Here is an 18,839-nt window from a genome sequence, read left to right on the forward strand (position 1 = left end):
CTTAAGGATGTGCAAGCTTTAATGAGGGAAATTCGAGTTAAAACCGCAAGGAGAGGCAGTTTCTTACCCTATCAGATTGGCATAGATCCAAGCATTTGATCTTAACAACATCTAAAAGTTTGAGGCTTCGAGGACCAGACGCGGTCATGTATTACTATTGGGGATGTAAACTGGTACAGCCTTTGCAGGGAAAAACTCCAGCACTCACCCTCAGCATTTTAAACACTCATATCCTTGGCCAGCAGTCTGGCTTATGAGACTGTATCCAACAGATTTATTTGCACACGTGTTAGATGAATTATGTACAAAGATACTCACCGTGTCATTATTCGTAATAGCAGGAAACCATAGAACATGTCGAATAGCAAGACATGAATTAAAAGAGAGAGGGGTGGAGGCTGATTATAAGTCTCTTTTTAAACTTGAACCCTTGGAAGTTCTTGAGCAGGTAACATGAGAATAGGCTGTGTTTAGAATAACTTGTGAGTCATCGATTTCAGCTTGGACAGGCTGCGTGTGGGATCTGGGTGACAACTTAAACGTCATTGTTCTGATGGTGCTCGGAGGAGAGAGTCTTTGTGTAGGGAGGGGGCGCGGGCACCAGGGGTGGTCAGGCTGGGCTGCCGAGGGGGCTGAGAGCAGCTTGTGAAGAGCCTTCCTTATGCCAGGCTAAGAGGTTCAGACTTTATCCTGAAGGCAAAGGCAACCTTTAGAGCAAGGCAGTGACCTCATCAGATTTGCATTTTTAGAAGCCATCTCTGCTGGCTATGCCAGGGAAGAGATTGCAGAGCAGCAAAGCCAGAGGTGGAGAGAGCCATCAGCGTGAAAAATAAGAAATAGAGTCCAGAGAGGGGAACCTCTTCTCCCTGTTTGGCAGTCTTAGGCATCATAACTCTACAAATGAGGAGTTCCCGTTGTGGCTCAGTGATAACAAACCGGACTAGTATCCATGGGGAGGCAGGTTCGATCCCTAGCCCCACTCAGTGGGTTAAAAATCCGGCATTGCCGTGAGCTGTGTTGTAGGTTACAGACACAGTTCAGATCTGGAGTTGCTGTGGCTGTGGTGTAGGCCAGCAACTCACAGCTCCCATTTGACCCCTAGCCTGGGAACCTCCATATGCCATAGGTGCGGCCCTAAATTAAGAAAAAAAAAATGTTTAATTCTACAGATGACAATGTCTTCATGTTAGAATGCCCTTAAAAATCAAAAACACAAAAATTTCTTTCAACTCTACGAGGCAGACATTTGTTAAAACATGAAATGGCACACATTCATCTGCACCGTTTGTTTTATATCATTTTCTTTCCTTTAGAGCTGTAAGTTTTTAAAGTGAAATTGTCTTTAATAAGGAAAAACAGAAAAACAAAAGAAACTTTAAAAAGGGGAACCTCCCTTTCTGACGAGGAAAGTTCAAATTCCCTAGTCTCAAGGCTGCTCCTTCTCCCAGTTATTCGGGCCCTGTCTCTCTGCTGCTGTTGGGCAGTCCTCACCCCGCCAGCTGGGCTCTCTCTCCAGGCCTCTCCTGAATCGTGTACCAGTCCAAGATCTCATGAGCATTTTAATCTTGATTTGGGTGAAATCAAAAGCTGTGTGCACTCAGTGTTCCTGTCACCAGCAAGCCAAAGGGCCCTCTAACACATGCATGTCACGGCAGGCCCATAAAAGAGCCTAGATATAAACACTGAAGCAGGTTTACTCGTATTAATATTAAGTATTCGTATCGATGTGTACCTGGGTGCTGACAAAGGAATTTACCAGAGTGCTTTTAAAATTACTAGATTTTTAGGGAGTTCCCATCGTGGCTCAGTGGAAACGAATCTGACTAGCATCCATGAGGACGCAGGTTCGATCCCTGGCCTTGCTCAGTGGGTTAAGCATCTGGCGTTGCCGTGAGCTGTGGCGTAGGTCACAGACACGGCTCAGATCCTTCACTGCTGTGGCTGTGGTGTAGGCCAGCAGCTGCAGCTCCGATTCAACCCCTAGCCTGGAACCTCTGTATGCCATGGGTATGGCCCTAAAAAGATTAAAAACAAATTTTTTAATAAAAAATAAAGTAAAATTACTAGGTTTTTTTTAAATTCTTATGTCTGCTTCTCAGCAAGAGAAAATTAACTTGGTGAAAGGAAAACAACGATGCTGCAGATGTAAAGGAGGAGGAGCCCTGCTTCTAAAGAAAAGCAAAATCAGATGCTATGAGCTTCTGAGACAACAACCAACTGTGCTTATAGATTTCACTTTTTTGAAGAGTAAATTATTAGGACAAATTTAAAAGATGTAATGAGGACTTTGAAAGGACATGTTATTAACTCAACTCAAATGTCCCTCAAAGAAAGAAAAATAATTCTTTTGACCCTCCTGTATTTCATCGTTATCGGTTCCAAATGATTATAAACAGCACGAAGTGGGCAACCCGGACCACTCCTGTGTCTCTCCCTGCCACCAATTCATAGTGACATGGTGGCACTCCTTGTCACATAACAAGCAGGTGAAGTTGAGCTTATTTCAATTTACTATTCCCTTCTTTCAAGCTTTATCAAAATAGAGTTGACGTATAACCTTGTGTAAGTTTAAGGTATACAACATGATTTGATACACACGTAATTGCAAAACAGTGATCAAAATAAGGTTTGTTAACACATCCACCACCTCACATAGTTATCATGTGTGTTTTTAACTGTGGTAAGAACTTTTCAGATTTACTCTCTTAGCCACTTGCAAGTTTTCACTATAGTTTTGTTAAGTATGGTCCCCAGGCTATACACCACATCCCAGGACTTGTGGACCTGAAAGTTTGTACCTTCTGACACCTCCATCCATTTTATCACCCCCCCATTGAATTTTCAAAGTTATTTTACTCTTGTTACTTATGAAAAGATTAATAACATCTCATTTTAAAAGAAAGCCTTTCTCTTCTTGCCTCCTCTAAAACATTTTAAAAACCATTCTCTTCCAGCTTAAAATCAGTAGCATTCAACAAAGTCATTTCTCATTTTACATCTTTTTTTTTTTTTTTTCAAAAAGTAAATTTAAGGAGTTCCCCATATGGCACCCTGGGTTAATGACCTGGCTTTGCTGCAGCTGTGGCGTAGGTCACAGCTTGGGCTCAGATTCGATCCCTGGCCCAGAAACTTCCATAGGCCGTGGGTGTGGCTGACAAAAACAAACAAACAAACAAAAAAAACCTAAATTTAAGACATGTCTAATCGTTTGAAGTCCTACTTAAATATTTATATGCTAGGGGAGCAAAGCCTGCAGGAGTCCTGCAGGAAGATAATTTTAATCCAGTGCCATCTAGAGATCAGAGATAATGTCTGGCTCCTTATGTCAGAGCCTTTGCTCTTCAAAAAGTCAAACACTTAGAGGAAAATACAGATCCTTGCCTTCTTCCAACCTTACCTTCATCCAAATCTGCTCTTGCTCTCTCTCTCTCAGGCTCACATCTCAGGGAAACACATCAGAACCTAAGGCTAGCGGGTATCACCTGGCCTACTGTGCTGATGGGCTGGAACACTAAGTGCACTTAGAACGGGTCCTTTTTGTATGTTCCCTTTGGGCAATGTGTTCTTTTTTCTTGAAGATTCCAGTGGTTGGAACCTGGTTACATCATATATGCAACATTTGTCAAATATTAATTGACTAGAGTTCTGAATAATTCGAGTCCTGTCAAACAAATCATAGGGAAAAGATCTCTGAGTATTTTGTAAATATTGTAATTTGGCTGCTCCAGTTTTGTGTTGCTGCAAACCAAGTTATCCTCCAATTTAGCAGCTTAAAATGACAACCATGGTATTATCAACCACAGTAACAGTGGATCAAGAATTCAGGAAGCCTCTGCTGGCTGATTCTTCTGCCCCACGTGGCATTGACAGGGTCACCAGATGGGAAGCAGCAAGCAGATGGGCTGGTCTAGGTGGCCTCCCTCCTACGTCTGACGCTTTGGCAGGAGTCTTAAGTCCATTGGAGCTGCTATAACAAAAATGTCATGGACCGGGTGGCTTAAAGAGCAAACGTTTGTTTCTTACAGTTCTGAATGCTGGGAAGTTCTAGACCAAGGCAAATGGCAGATCAGTGTCTGGTGAAGCCTGCTTCCAGATACACGGACTGTCATCTTCTCACTGTGTCCTCCCATGATCGAAAGGACAAGGGGGCTTTCTAGGGTCTCTTTTAGAAGGAAGCTAATCCTATTCATGTGGGTTCAGCCCTCATGACCTAGTCACCGTCCAAAGACCCCACCTCCAAATACCATCAACCCGGGGATTAGGTTTCAACATATCAGTTATGTTGAAGACACAATATTTTGTTCTAACAGGAAAGGTGGCTGGAAATCTGTACCCCAGAGAGCCTACATTTGGCCAGTCCAGCCTGGTGATCTCAGAGAAGAGTCTAAAAAGAGAGAAAGTTGAAGCTAACGTTTCCTAAATACCCCTGGAAACTAGGAGTGTCCCTTCCACTGTATGCTATTAGTCACAGCAGTAACGGAGCCCACCCAGATTCAAGAAAATTGGGCATAAACCCCACCTCTCCATGAGAAGTGAGTCAAAGACTTTATAATGATCTTTAATTGGCAAAAAGAGGCACATCGTGAGAAAATAGTGCAGTTTTGTGTCTCTCATGGATGAACTCATCCATCAAAAAGCAGTTATTATTAAAACATTAATTTAACATACAAAAGAGTACCAGCTCGACATCTGTGTGCCTTTTACTCCCTTACTTCTCCCATCAGTTTCTGTGATCAATGCCTTGACCCAGAAGTGCAGCTTTACCTCAGCCTTTGAGTGGGCACCTTCTTGCTGAGCTGCTACACATGTCTCTTGTGTGATCAGGACTTCCACCAAAATATCTTGCCAGTTGGTCCTCTCCTTTCCACTTCCAGTGCCCAGAGATAGTGTCTTACAGTAGCTAAATTTCGTTGAGAGTTCATTGTGTGCCAGGCATTGTGCTAACAACTTTACATGTGCTATCTCATTTGATTCCTCACACCACCACTATTAGGTAGGGTTGTCTTACTCTCCATTTCTTTGATGAAGAAAATGGGACTCTGCGAATTAAGCGACACACATTATCTCTCAGACATTAACGGAGGAACCCAAACAGAAACCCAGTCACCTGGCTTCATCTAACCAGAGTCAGATTTCCTCACGCCTAACCAGAAAGCCCATGCTTATGTGAACAGAAGGCCTTGACCCAGAAGTGCAGCTTTACCTGCAGCCTTTGAGTGGGCACCTTCTTGCTGAGCTGCTATTTAGTGCCTTGTGTGCTACACGGGCCATCCTATCTCCCTGTGCATCAGAATTTCATGCTGAGATAACAGTTTCTTCTAATCCATCTCAATGTTATTCTCCATTGAGAAACAAAAGTTATGTCTGCTGCTTGAGCAAGACAATAGTCCTTTGTTTAATGAGAAACAAAATGTGGACAATACAGGAGATATGGTCAGAAAGACCCAACAGATCATTAGCTGACATACTAGAACTGCCGTGGTTTAATTGGCAATAGATAACAGCTCCAAGAGCACCGTTAAAAATAATGTTACAAATATTTCAAAATATAAATGGCTCAGAGATAATTAAGATAGCACAGGATGGCAGCCTCTGAAGGAAGTTATGGCCATGTGGTGACATAATTGGTTTCAGAGAAACTTACCAACTACTGCCTTGGTGTCATAAAATTGTTCTGTGTTTGCTTTGGGAGGAGACAGAGGCATGGCTTCCCTCAGCCCCAAAGGAGAGAAAAGGTTCTCTGGACACCTGGGGAGCTTGACTGGTGACAGACTTGCCCAGCAGGTGGGAGGCAAACCAGTCAAGCAGGGATGCGCTTGGCTGCTCAGCGGACCACGGATGGACCAGGCAGACCCTCTTGCCATCTGGGGTCTGGGGCCCGAGGAAGAGCCCCCGTCCGCTTACAAGCATGTTCCAAGTCCCCCGGCTGGCAACTCTGGCTTTCCACTGTCACTTTCTCACCTCGTAATGTGTTTAAAGAGACTCCTAAAGGCAGCTGCGAAGAGCATGACCCTTTATAGCAGAAATGCAAAATATTAGAGGAGTTTTCCAAAAAGCTGCTTTTCTTTTTGTAACCCTGGGGAATCCCAACATGTATATTAAGAACAATGGAACAGGAGAACTGACTGGGGGAGGGATGATTATATCACAAGGAGACATGCAGTTTTGTTTTTAATTTTTTTCTACCGATGGTCATCCATATACCAGTTATTTGTGTAGGTTTACCTGGCCTTCCATCAACTAACTTTTTTTCACAAATAGCTTTGCGGTAGAAAAACATAAGTCCAGGAGTACCCTTGTGGCACAATGGGTTAAGGATCCGGTGTTGTCACTGCAGTGGCTTAGGTCACTGCTGTGGCTTGGGTTCGATCCCTGGCCTGGGAATTCCCACATGCTGCAGACGCAGCCAAAAAGAAAAAAGAAAAGCCCAGAAAAACGCTATTGACATCCCTCTGCCAGCCTTTCTCTCATTCGAACCCAAAACCCAGGTATGGCTATCATCAGTGCACTCATGTTATCTTATCTAAGTGTTTTGCACATTATTCTATCTCAACTTTTCCAGGAATTAGAAGAATTCATGTATTTCTTTGTAAAAGCAACATAGTGTTTCAATATATTGATGTACATTTATCCTGATTAATGATTTATCAATAGGTAGTTTGATTAATAAGAACCTCTGTAGTTGATCAGCACAACGGTCATCGCTATTCTTTGCGTGTGTGTGTGTGTGTGTGTGTGTGTGTGTGTGTGTGTGGTAAAAAACACATGACCTGAAATCTACCCTCTTAACAAATGTTTACATATCCAATATATTAGTGTTAATTGCATGTACCTTATTAGTCTTAGCAATGATTCTGAGGTTTTGATTGGCTTTTGAATCTTCAAAGGAGAATCTAATTTTACTCAGTAAAATGAATTTATTTATATACATAGTTTTCAATTAGTAATAGCCTAAACCAATAGTTTAAAGTAGCATATTCTCACTGGTGATCTAAATTAAAAGCAAAATAAACACATATACCTATATCAGAAATGTATCCCCTTGAATTTCCCTGGTGGACTAGTGGTTAATGCTACTAGTGGCTTGAGTCACTCTGGTGACACAGTTTCAGTCCCTGGCTGGGGAATTTCTGCATGCCACAGGCACAGCCCCCACCCCCGGCCCCCCCAAAAAAGCATTGCCTTGAATTTCTCTGTATAAGAAAGCAAATGAATTGGTATAAAGAACAGAAATTCAGGACCAAGAAACTTGAGTGAATGTGGCCATTTGGTTACATGGTTAATAGGCAGGGCTATCAGTAGGATGACCTTTTTCCAAGGCAAGCAGACAACTGCTTGGGAGAGAGTCATCCTTATCATGGTTGGGGTCAAAAAATAAGAGATGAGAGAGTGTTCTGTGGCGTAGCAGGTTAAGAATCCAGTGTTGCCTAGCTGCGGCTTGGATTCACTCTCTGCCTGGGAACTGACATACACAGCCAGTGTGGCCAAAACTAAAAACTAAAATAAGAGATGAGTTTCAGACCCAGGAGGGTGAGCTCTGTGGTGGGAAAGGAACAGAGATTGAAGTCATCAAAGAGACACTCCTCAACTGTCTGATACAAATCAAAGCACCTTTGCTTCACCTATTGAAGGGAATGTCTGGTGAGAAGGGAGTGTTTTAATTTAAACAAGAGAACCTTCTGAGAGATACTTTAGAACCTGTAATTGCAAACTGTGACGGTATGCTGTCCTTATGATCCAATCCAAAGCTTGTCCTTTCTTCCCAGAGCACAGCTGCCTACAGACTTCCGGTAGGGCCAACATTATGCTATCTCAGCTCAACCCATTCTTGTTGGATAACTAGCCATACTGTGATGACCAGTACTCTTTGCATAATGATTTATGCAAATACTTCGATAAAGCACACAATTAAGCATCCCATAGTTATCAGTTCCTTTAATTGCATTTTTGGATAATTCCATAGGGCCAGTTCCTTTTCCTGTACAAGGATTCCTTGATTCTTCCAGCAGGATATACTTGTCCAGAAAAACTTGCTCATTCATCATAATTAATCATCATCAAAAAGCCTATTGGCAAGTTTAACAGAAAAAAAAAAGGATTATTTTTTTACAAACACAAAATAGACATAAGAGAAAGAGAGCGGCTCTCAGGCAGCAGTTAGCCACCTTTAAAAAAAATTAATGGAGAAAACACCTTCAATATGGAGATGCTACGACCAAACAGTGTGCATCCTCTGACCCTACTGCCAGATAATTAGGTCATTCAGATCCAGAGAGGGAGTTCCTGTTGTGGCTCAGCAGTTAAGAATCCAACTGGTATCCATGAGAATGCAGGTTCGATCCCTGGCCTTGCTCCGTGGGTTAAGGATCCAGCGTTGCTGCAAGCTGCAGTATAGGTCACAGAGGCAGCTCTGATCCTGAGTTGCCATGGCTGTGGTTAGGCCGGCATCCACAGCTCTGATTCGATCCCTAGCCTGGGAACTTCCATATGCTGCAGGTGCAGCCTTAGAAAGAAAAAAAAAAAAAATCTGAGAAATTACTACCTTTGTTGTAAGATCCTGATCTGACATGCGCAGATAGGTCTGCATTAAGGGAAAAGTCAGTAAACTTGCTGTTAGAAGGTTTTTTTATGAGTCCTCGTTCGCACTTAAGTGTTTCATGCCACTTGTGTCGTGAAACTAACATGGGACTGAGTACTAGGGGTGGAGGTGGGACAGAGGAACCTCCCTGGTGCTCGTGGTGCTGCCCTGCGTGCTTTCTTTCTCGTTCATTCCATTAGGAGGAGATCTAGGGCCTAGTTATAAGATGTGGCCGAGAAAGCCAGGAGATAGTATGAAAGCTGATGCTGTTCACAAAGCCTGATGCTCTTTAAAAATGTGATTCTGCTTCCCAGACAGTACTTTCTCGTAAAACTTCATCGATCTTAGGTTTTCTCACCTGCCTAATTCATAATGACTTATAACCCTGAAAAATTTTGATTTGGACTTGGTTGAGCATGGCAGGGTAGGTAATAAAATAAAATTTGTTGTCCTCACCCTAAAACTATAAAACAGCTACTATAAACAGCATGTTACATTAATAATATATTACATTTAGAAAGCAGATATACAATATATGTAAGTATATTTTCAGCTGCATGCTTAAAATATTCATGCACAGAGGAAAAAAAAAAACCATAGGGTGTATACCAGGCTGTTTATGGTATTATTCTGGGAAGTGGGATTGTGGGTGTGTTTCTCTCCTTTATTTGTCTTTTCCGTATTTTCCAAATATCTGATAATAAACACATTATTTTGAAAAGCGACACTGTTTTAAGATTGGCTGCGAGAGTTTTAACAATGGAAAAATGTGAGAGCTCTTGAGTGTGTAGGTTAGAAGTCGAGGCGGTGCCGTCTAATATGGCAACTGCTGGTCCCAAGTGGATATTTTAATTATATTTAAGTTACTTAAAGGCAAGTTAATTTATTAACAATTTAATGCTTCAATCACATCAGCCACATTTCAAATTTCAATAGCCACATTTTGTCATCACAGAATGTTCAATTCAATAGTCCAGGTTGAGACAAGTTACCAACTATGCCCTGGATGCTAAGAGCAAAGGTGGGCCAGTTTCCAGCAGCATAAAGAACAGACATATGCCCCTTATGCCACTCGCCGTAGACACTGGGAGACTCCTCGTAGATCCCTTTTACACACCTCACTAATCTGTGGCCCAGTAAACTCAGAGGTTTTTCCCATTGCCAGACAGCTACTTAGTGGCAAGGTTGAGAACCCCCGGCAACTAACCTCTAATTCATAACTTGCCTCCATATCACTGTTACCATTTTCCCCAGAAAACCAAAGGATCCCAAGCAGGACTTTAGTTCAACTCCAGCCAAATATAATTTTCTCTGTGTGTGTGTGCGTGTGGCTTTTTTTTAGGGCCCCACCTGTGGCATATGGAAGTTCCAGGCTAGGAGTCAAATCAGAGCAGCAGCTGCCAGCCTGCTCCACAGCCACAGCCATGCAGGATCCAAGCCGCATCTGAGACCTACAGCACAGCTCACAGCAACACCAGATCCTAACCCACGCAGTGGGCCAAGGATTGAACCCATATCCTCATGGATACTAGTTGGATTTGTTGCCGCTGCACCACAGTGGGAACTCCCGCAGACATTTTTCAAAAGCTTACCATGGGATAGGCACCATAATAAGCCTTGAATATACAAAAACAAGTGAGAGAAGTTTCCCTGCCCCCAAAGGTGTCAACATGTGAAGACCAAAGGGCATGCTAGGTGGAGTGACAGCACCAAGCTGGGACAGGTCTGTTCTTCGCGGGGAATCCAGAAAGGCTTCACATACATAGTTATCCTTAGGTTGGGTCTGGACCTTAAAGCATTCCCCAGATTCTCAAATTAACACTTTTTGAATATTCTCAGTTTTTGCCCTACTCGGAAGAAGAAGAGATTAACTCCATTTTTGACTTTTTTTTTTTTTTTAACGTCACTTGAAAGGATTAATAAGTTCTCTTAATGTGAACTCATTTTTTCATTTTTCAGTCCTGGTTCTATATAGGTACCATAATTTTAAACCTTCCAATGAAATAAAACAAAATACCACTTTAAGATTGAGTCATTCATTCCGTTTTGAACTCTCTAAAAGCGAATACAAAATTTGAGTGAGTGGTGATTGTTCAGCCAGTTGGGTTGGAAGTGTCTGAACGCAGGTTAGACCCTGGAGTTCCCAGTTCTCAAGTAAATCATGTCGCTTTCTTTTAACAGACGCCATGCTCTTGGTAGCAGAGCGACTGGAGGGACCCTTCAACATTGAGTCGGTCATGGACCCAATTGATGTGAAGATCTCTGAAGCCATCATGAACATGCAAGAAAACAGCATGCAGGTGTCTGCAAAGGTATTTGCCTTAGTCATTGTCTACTCATAAGGAAAGTGCAGTAAACTCAAAATGAGGTCACGAGATTTGTCCACTGGGATTACAAGTTCTAAGATGTCATCAGCAAGTTTTTCCTGTCCTGCTACAAATTTGCTACTTCATTAAAACCTTTAAAATGACATCGAGAAAGGAAGCAAACTTGTAGTTCACAAGTATTCAATCATGAACAAATTCCTGGCTGCTAAAAAGTTTCAGAGAGCCCCAAGATACTGGCTAATCCCTCACATTTGTGAGCAATTTGGGGGGGAATTTTCTTTTTAATGGTTGAGATTTCTGCCCACCCTCACCTTCCTCTCTAGGAACCTCTAATTATGTCCTCAGCTGCACAAACCAGGCAAATGTTCTGTGTTTTCCATTGTAAATTATTAAACATTCCATCTGACTTCCTTTTTTAAGACCATACTGTGTCCCTCATTAATGAATCTTCAGAGGAAAATGCTCCTTTATATGACATCAAACACGTATTTTTTGAAAAACGGCATATTCTTATACATCGAATGAGGCAGAGATTCTGGGTTGGCACCTGCAGAACACAAATACCAAGTGGACAATTGCTATTTGTCCCCACCCAGTTGAAAACAGAATAGGACCTGTCTTCAGCAAAATGGAGACGTTTGCAGAGTCTCTGGCCTTTTTCTTCATCACCCCTTTTAGCCCCACTGATGACTGCACAATGTCCTTCTGTCCCTTTGCACCAGTCTCCCTGTCACGAAACACTAACCGACTCTGCATCAGTCCTGTAAACCTGGTGACAGAGTGATTGCATTTTAACAGAAAGTCATTCACAGAAAAATATGTTAGGCAAAGAGTGGCATGTTCAGGAGTTCCCTGGTGGCCTAGGGTTTGTCACTGCTGTGGCTTGGGTTCGATCCCTGGCCTGGGAATTTCTGCTTGCTGTAGGCGTGACACCCCCCCAAAAAAAGTGAGAGTGGAATGTTTAGCTTTCTTCAATTTTTTAAATCCTTTAAGAAAAATATTTCAAATGTAATTAAGGGGATGGAGCCAAGGGGTGAAGAGACATGGCAGAGCAGAAAGAAATCCATGGAATCTGACTGGATCTCCTTGGCTGAGTATAAATCAAACTAGCTTGGGGCTTGCCTGGCAAAAAGTCTCCTGGGAGATGGATGGAATGAGACTTTCATGGGCCTGGTTCTAGGTTTTAGTGAGCTTGGGTTAGCCTATAAGGTAGGGGGCTCCAGGGTGCCATCACCTGTTGGGAAAAGAGCCCATTTGGGGGTTCCATGAAAAGCCACTTTCTTTCTTTCTTTCCTGTGGATTTCAGTGTTGTCTTGGAGCTCTCTTATGGTGCAGCAAGTTTAGGATCTGGTATTGTCTCTGCCGCAGCTTGGGTCGCTGCTGTGGTGTGGGTTCAGTCCCTGGCCCATGAACTTCCACTTGCCATGGGTGCAGCAAAATACATGCATGTGTATTTACATACACACATACATAAAACAAAACCAATTAAGGTTGTTTTGAGAGGCCAAATATCCTAGCAGTGCTTGAGCAACAAGGCTCTATGGTAACTCGTTTCCAAATGGCCCTAGAGAAGAGGGCATGAAAACACCAATGTCTCTGTGGTTGGAGACCGTCACACACTCCTTAGGAGCACAAGTTTCCATTGAGGTGTGTGTGTATATGTGTTCAAGTCAAATTTTTCTATAAAAATTCCCCAAAAGATCAGCTGTACTCTTTCCCATGTGGATGAGACATTTTTATGGAAATTGTCCGACTACACCATAATCCTACTGCTGTTAATAAGGCATGCACTTCAAAAAAGACACATTTCTTTGTAAGAATTGCCTAAATCAAGAATAGCAATGATGTGGGAGGTGCCGTTGTGGCGCAGCAGGAATGAATCCAGCTGGTATCCATGAGGATTCTGGTTCGATCCCTGGCCCTGCTCAGTGGGTTCAAGATCCGGCATTGCCGTGAGCTGTAGTGTAGGTTGTGGATGCGGCTTGGATTCCCCATTGTTGTGGCTGTGGTGGAGGCTGGCAGCTATAGCTGTGATTTGACTCCTAGGCTGGGAACCTCCATGTGCCCATGAGCAGCCCTAAAAAATAATAACAACAAAAAAAAAGAGTAGAAATTATGTAGGGCATGTGAGAGTACACTCATGAGAGAATACAACATGGAAAGTCGTAAAGCGGTGGTACCAAAAATGTCAAACAAGCTAGAAACCTGAAAAAAGATGCATTTGGAAGTCTTGACATAGAGAAAAGGAGACAGAGCGAGTGAAGGAAAGGGGAGGGTGGAAGGGCAGCTTGGCCGTGCAGGAGAGAGGGTTGAGAGGCAGGGTCCATTCCAGAAGAAGGTTTGGAGGAAAGACCAAAGCCAGCCTTTCATAGCATGGAGAGGGGGCTGATAAGGTGGTCGAAATTTGGATAAATGTAACACGAAACACCCACAGCATCTGCCCATGGAACGGATATATTCTGAAAGGGGTTTTATTTCTTCAGGAGAATGGAATTTGGAAACAGGCAGTTTCGTTTTCCATGTAAGCCACATCCATGAAGTTATGCGTGAACGAAAAGTCTAACATCTACATCCTGGCTGAGAACTGGATGCTTGAATTTATGCTTTTGCAAGGGAACCCTCAGCCACTGTTGATAAACAGTCCTAGCAAATTTGAAAGTCTGGATAGAGCATTTGCGTAACTAGCGACTCTCGGATGGGTGAGCTTCCTTCTGGTGAAGCTACAGGCTGTTTCCTAATTGGGGGGCCAGACATCCTGAGAGCTGTAAAGCTTACAAATGAAAATGACGTTTTTGCTCCAGGATATGACTAGCAGCCTCTCCTTGGAAAATTAGTCACCCTATGACTGCAGTTATGGATGGAAGTCATTCCCAGAACATCTTTCAGAAAAGCAACAGTGTTCATCACGGCCAGCTTATATTTGCGCAACGCTTACTGTGGGACTATATGCTTTACATGGCTTATATTATGTAATATTTATAGCAAGGCTTGTGATGATAAATAGTCTTCTCTCTTATTTTCTAGATACGGTCCCTAAGACTTAGAAAAGTTAGGGAACTTGCAGAGGTCCCTTGGTGTATGACAGATATATAAAGAAGCATCTAATTCCAGAGCCCTCATTGCTAGTCTCTGCCCTCTAGTGATGCAGGGGCTGCAAAGTCAATCCCACACAAGGGGGAACTCCGTCAACCTTCACTGAATAGATCAAGTATTCAGAGAAGGTGCAGTAGCCTTCAGGAAAACCTGAATGAAACGTAAAGAAACAGAGGTGGCAAAGCCGGGAGGATTCCAGTTTTCTTTCTTTCTGTCTTTACAACTATAGCTAGTACTTCCCACCATGCTAAATGCTAATGAAGTTTCTCTTATCCGCCTCATCATTCATTGCTTCCAACGTTTCCTAGAGTTTTAATAGTGCAAAATATAAAAGTTTCCTTTTTTCTCCTTTCTTCTACCTGCAGGCAAAGGTAAACACACCACAGTTGCAGATATGAAATTCCCCTCCTCTTATTCGCAAGTCCTCGTCATATCCATAGGAGGAACAGCTCCTATAGGAACAGCTTACTTTTTTTTAAATTGACGTATAGGTGATGGACCATATTATTTAAGTTTCAGCTGTCGGAGCTGCTAATTATTTGTACCTAATCAGTGAGATCTTGAATTAGTGAGATTACAGAGTAATGAAAAGAGCTATTCTCACAGTGTGTGTTCAGGCTCAAATCTTGTCTTAGATCTTTTTTTTTTTTTTTAATAGGTATGGTCACATCCTTTTTCCTCTCCCCTTTAGCCCACAGCTAAACTGTTTGGAAGTAAGGCACGTGGACATTCACTGTAAAAATTCATTGGCTATTCCAAGTTGTATAATCAAGTTATAATATGTTGCTAAGAACATTTTGGGATTTACTTCAAACTCTTGATTTGTGTATCCTTTATATATTATATAATTTATAACATACACAATTATATAACATATAATGGTATTTAAATATATTTTAAGTCTGGGAACAATAGCATATTATATCTTTTCTTGGCTCCTCTTTGGACAGACAATCCCTTAATAACAATGACAGTCATTGTGGCTCCCATTGGATGAACATCTACTGTATCTCATTCAACAATTACCCTTCCTGTATGAGGCCCAAGAAAGATGGCAGAGGACAAAACAGAGTCTCTGCCAGCACATCAGTCTCTTTCTAGATGCCTTATTTATTTATTTATCTCATATCCTCCTGCCATCTTGTAAAGCGTTCATTCCCTCATTTTATAAGTAAAGAATGTTAAATTCAGAAAAATTAAGTTGCCCGTCTGAGGTCAAGCATCTAAGAAGTGGCAGAGCTGGAATTGAGCGATCCAAAGAAAAAGATTTTCCCAGCATGCCCCTGTGCCCTCAGTCTGCCTTTCCCCACCAGGACCAGATGTCCTGCAGCACTGGAGGAAGCAGCCATTTAAGGGAAGGCTGTTGCCTGAAACCCACCACGCTTGAGGCGTACTGATGATGAGTGTTTCTGCTCAGTAGGAACACCGACTGAGGAGAAGCACAAGTTGTTCCTTCTTCAAGCCCCAACCAAAGCTCAGGACATTCACCAACTTCACAGTCTATCAGAGACCGAGGAGGGTCCCCATCATTCCAGCACTTTTGTTACCCACCCAAATCTAAGGTGTTCTGAACTGTGCAGGTTTGAGGAAATTCTCCAAAGGAAGAGAGACCCAAATCATTGAGTCTCTGCCTGTGAATTTCCGATGTGCTGATAATCTCCTATCCTATCAGGAAAGATAAAACTGATCTCCCTATATATAATGCAACTGTATGAGGAGTAATTTCAAACCTAATCCGGGAAAAGATTGGTTTGTCAGATATCATCTAAATTAAGAAGGGAGACTTATTAAATTCCAATTGAAACCATCCATTCAATTAATACTTCTTACGGCGGATGGTAGAACCCATTACAGAAGAGTAGCATGGTCTTTCGTTACTTAATTTTCTCCAGACAGTTCTTTCTGCATCTCCAGCTCAGATGAAGATGGAAAAACCCTAAGAGAACAGAAGGGAGAATGTGATCACTTCTGCCTCTCGCCCTTGGGTCTTAGTTTCCTCATCTGGAAAGAGAGGGGTTAACTAAGAGTCCCCTTTCCAGCTCTCTCCATTTACAGCTCTGTGACCATTATCTCTGCAGTAAAAGTTAGGTTTCTTTTGCTAGCATCAGATTTTTTTCCTTTCTCTGGATCTTTCTCCTTCAAAGCATCCAGGTGCAAATACTATCTTGGGAATTCACATGGAAAAAAAAATCTTCCTTGAGCTATAAGCACTTTTGATGAGATTTCATTCACAGGAGTGTGTGCGTGTGTATATGCAGGTATATATATTTTGCTTTTTAGGGGCGCACCTGTGGCATAGGGAGGTTCCCAGGCTGCGGGTGGAATGGGAGCTGCAGTTGCCAGCCTATGCCGCAGCCACAGCAATGCAGGATCTGAGATGTGTCTGTGACCTATACCACAGGTCACGGCAACGCCGGGTCCCCGACTCACAGAGGGAGGCCAGGGATCAAACCCACATCCTCATGGATGCTAGTCAGATCCGTTTCCACAGCACCACAGCAGGAGCTCCTACATGAGTATATTTTTATTCCAATAGCATTTACCTTTCTCTTCTTTGAGCACCTGTATTACATATGTGTCCTTCTGAAGGCAGGGAGCACATTACTCCTTGTGTTATGGTTATTTGTCTGCTTACCTTCTCCTTCCCAGGATTATAAGTTATTTGAGGACAGGAGCTGTGTCTGACTCAGTCTCATATTCTGCAGACATTCTAACGTGCCATTTTACACGGAAGCAATGGCACATTTTGCCAAGTTGAATTCAAAACATGAACGTATTATGCCAGAAAGACTTCAACAATGAAGAATAGAAAAAACCTTAAGATATACTTGAAATTAATCTCATAGTCTTTAAAATAGCATAAACGTTGTAAGATCAGTTTGTGACCTCAGACAAACCTGGGATCTGGTTTTTACCAGCTGTGTGACTTGGGGCAAGTTACTTATCTGTCTAAGCTCAATTAACTCATTAAAAATGAGGATCAGAGTGCCAGCTCTGATGCAACGGACCAGCAGTGTCTCTGGGGTGCTGGGACACAGATTTGATTCCCAGCCTGGCACAGTGGGTTAAGGATCTGATATTCTGGCAGCTGCCATGCAGGTCACAACTGCAGCTTGGATCTGATTCTTGACCTGGGAACTCCATACACTGGAGGGAGGCAAAAAAAAAAAATGTATATATGTGTATACACACACACACGTATGTATAGATATATTAAAATTAGGATGCTAGGAGTTCCCCCTGTGGCACAGTGGGTGAAGAACCTGCAGCGGATTCAATCCCTATCCTGGGAACTTCAGGTGTGGCCATACAATTTTTTAAGAAAATGAGGAAGCTGGTAGTATCTACTCATAAAGTTGTTTGAGAGCGAAAGGCTATAATCCATGTAAAATTCTTCGTGGGGACTATGTCGAATCAAAACCGCTCATCAAATTACGCCTTTTCATGGTCATTGCTGCCCGTGTCTATAGTACAGAAACCCTGAAGCGCATTGACGCTGTGGTTTGGCCTCATCCCTGAGGGTCTGAGAGCTTCTGCGATCAGACGAGCAGATTTTGCTAAGTCCCACAGCTGCAGTTAAAGCCACGTATGCGTGGTGTGTCTTCAGTGGCAGAGACTCACCTGGAAAGGAACATATGTGTCTTTGTGGCCTTTGACGTGGTGATGGCATTGACTTGAGGTCTAATGAACGAGGCCATGGGAGGAAAGCAGCCTTGAGGGCAGAGTAGAGTGGATGGAGGCAGTGGCAGCAACCCAGCTCAGGTCTGTGCCCGCGGGTCCCACCAAGGCCAGCAGAACAACGGGTTTTAGAGGAATTTCAGACTCCTCGGTCTGCCATCACATTATTCTTTTATTTTTTTTATATTAAAGTATAGTTAATGTATAATGTTGTGCCAATATCTACTATACAGCAAAGTGACCCAGTGTACACACACGTATATATGTAAACATATATATTCATTCTTTTATACATGTACGTATATATACACATATATGTATACATATATATATTCAACCTTTTAATCATTATCTTCCATCATGTTCTATCCCAAGAGACTGGATATAGAGTCCTGTGTTATACAGCAGGACCTCACTGCTTATCCATTCTAAATGTAATAGTTTGCAGCTACTAGCCCCAGTCTCCCAAGCACATTATTCTTACAGGAAGGGAATAATGGGCCTATTCCCTTGAGAAGTGGTTCCATCCCTTCTGCCTCATCTGAGAAGAAAGCAAATGGCCATCCTCTCTATAAAGCTCCGGGTTCTATTTCCATGTCCTCTTTTAGCTTTGTTTTGGAAAGAAAAGAGCAAGTTCTCAGGGGTTTCTAGATTCAGAATCTTTTCTCAGTTTATACAAATTTCAAAGCTCATATTCTGCCCACCAGCTCTCACTTGTCATCTTCCACCAAGAAGCAGTGACCTTGAAACATATTTGCTTTCTGCATTTCTCTACAGAAAACCAGAATCTGTTCCTACCCTGTTTGCAACAGCACTGGCTCACAGAGCCACATTTTTCAGATGCTGGAAACAGGGTGGGAGAAAAAGACACCTTTTTTCATAAAGTAAAATGAAGGCTGAAAAAAAAATGCTTATGGTGCGTTTACAGGAAATGCATCCAACGCAAACTAGTTTTAACTTGCTTTCCATGTAAAAGCTTTTTTTAAAAAAATGGTTTTTTCTCCTTTTGATGATAAAGGGAAACTCTTGATTATCTCTAACCTTTGGAGATTTATCTTAAGATTTTCTTTCGCTTTAACTTCAGGGCAAAAGATGAGTAGATTACATTTAATGAAGTCTACTCGAGACTAGGTGATTGAAACTTGATGCAGTTCTCAATACTC

General features: G+C 42.4%; 1 protein-coding gene across 2 annotated transcripts in view; it reads left to right on the forward strand.

The window, feature by feature from the left end:
• GPC6 (glypican 6) overlaps positions 1–18,839 on the forward strand; it is a 1,124,766-nt gene that overhangs the window by 995,165 nt on the left and 110,762 nt on the right. For both annotated transcript variants that reach the window (XM_021065371.1, XM_021065372.1), the window contains exon 5: positions 10,760–10,890. In XM_021065371.1, the coding sequence (XP_020921030.1) occupies positions 10,760–10,890 (131 nt within the window). The remainder of the gene's footprint in view (positions 1–10,759; positions 10,891–18,839) is intronic.

The sequence above is a fragment of the Sus scrofa genome, chromosome 11, assembly GCF_000003025.6.
Source record: "Sus scrofa isolate TJ Tabasco breed Duroc chromosome 11, Sscrofa11.1, whole genome shotgun sequence".
Classification (NCBI taxonomy): Eukaryota; Metazoa; Chordata; class Mammalia; order Artiodactyla; family Suidae; genus Sus; species Sus scrofa.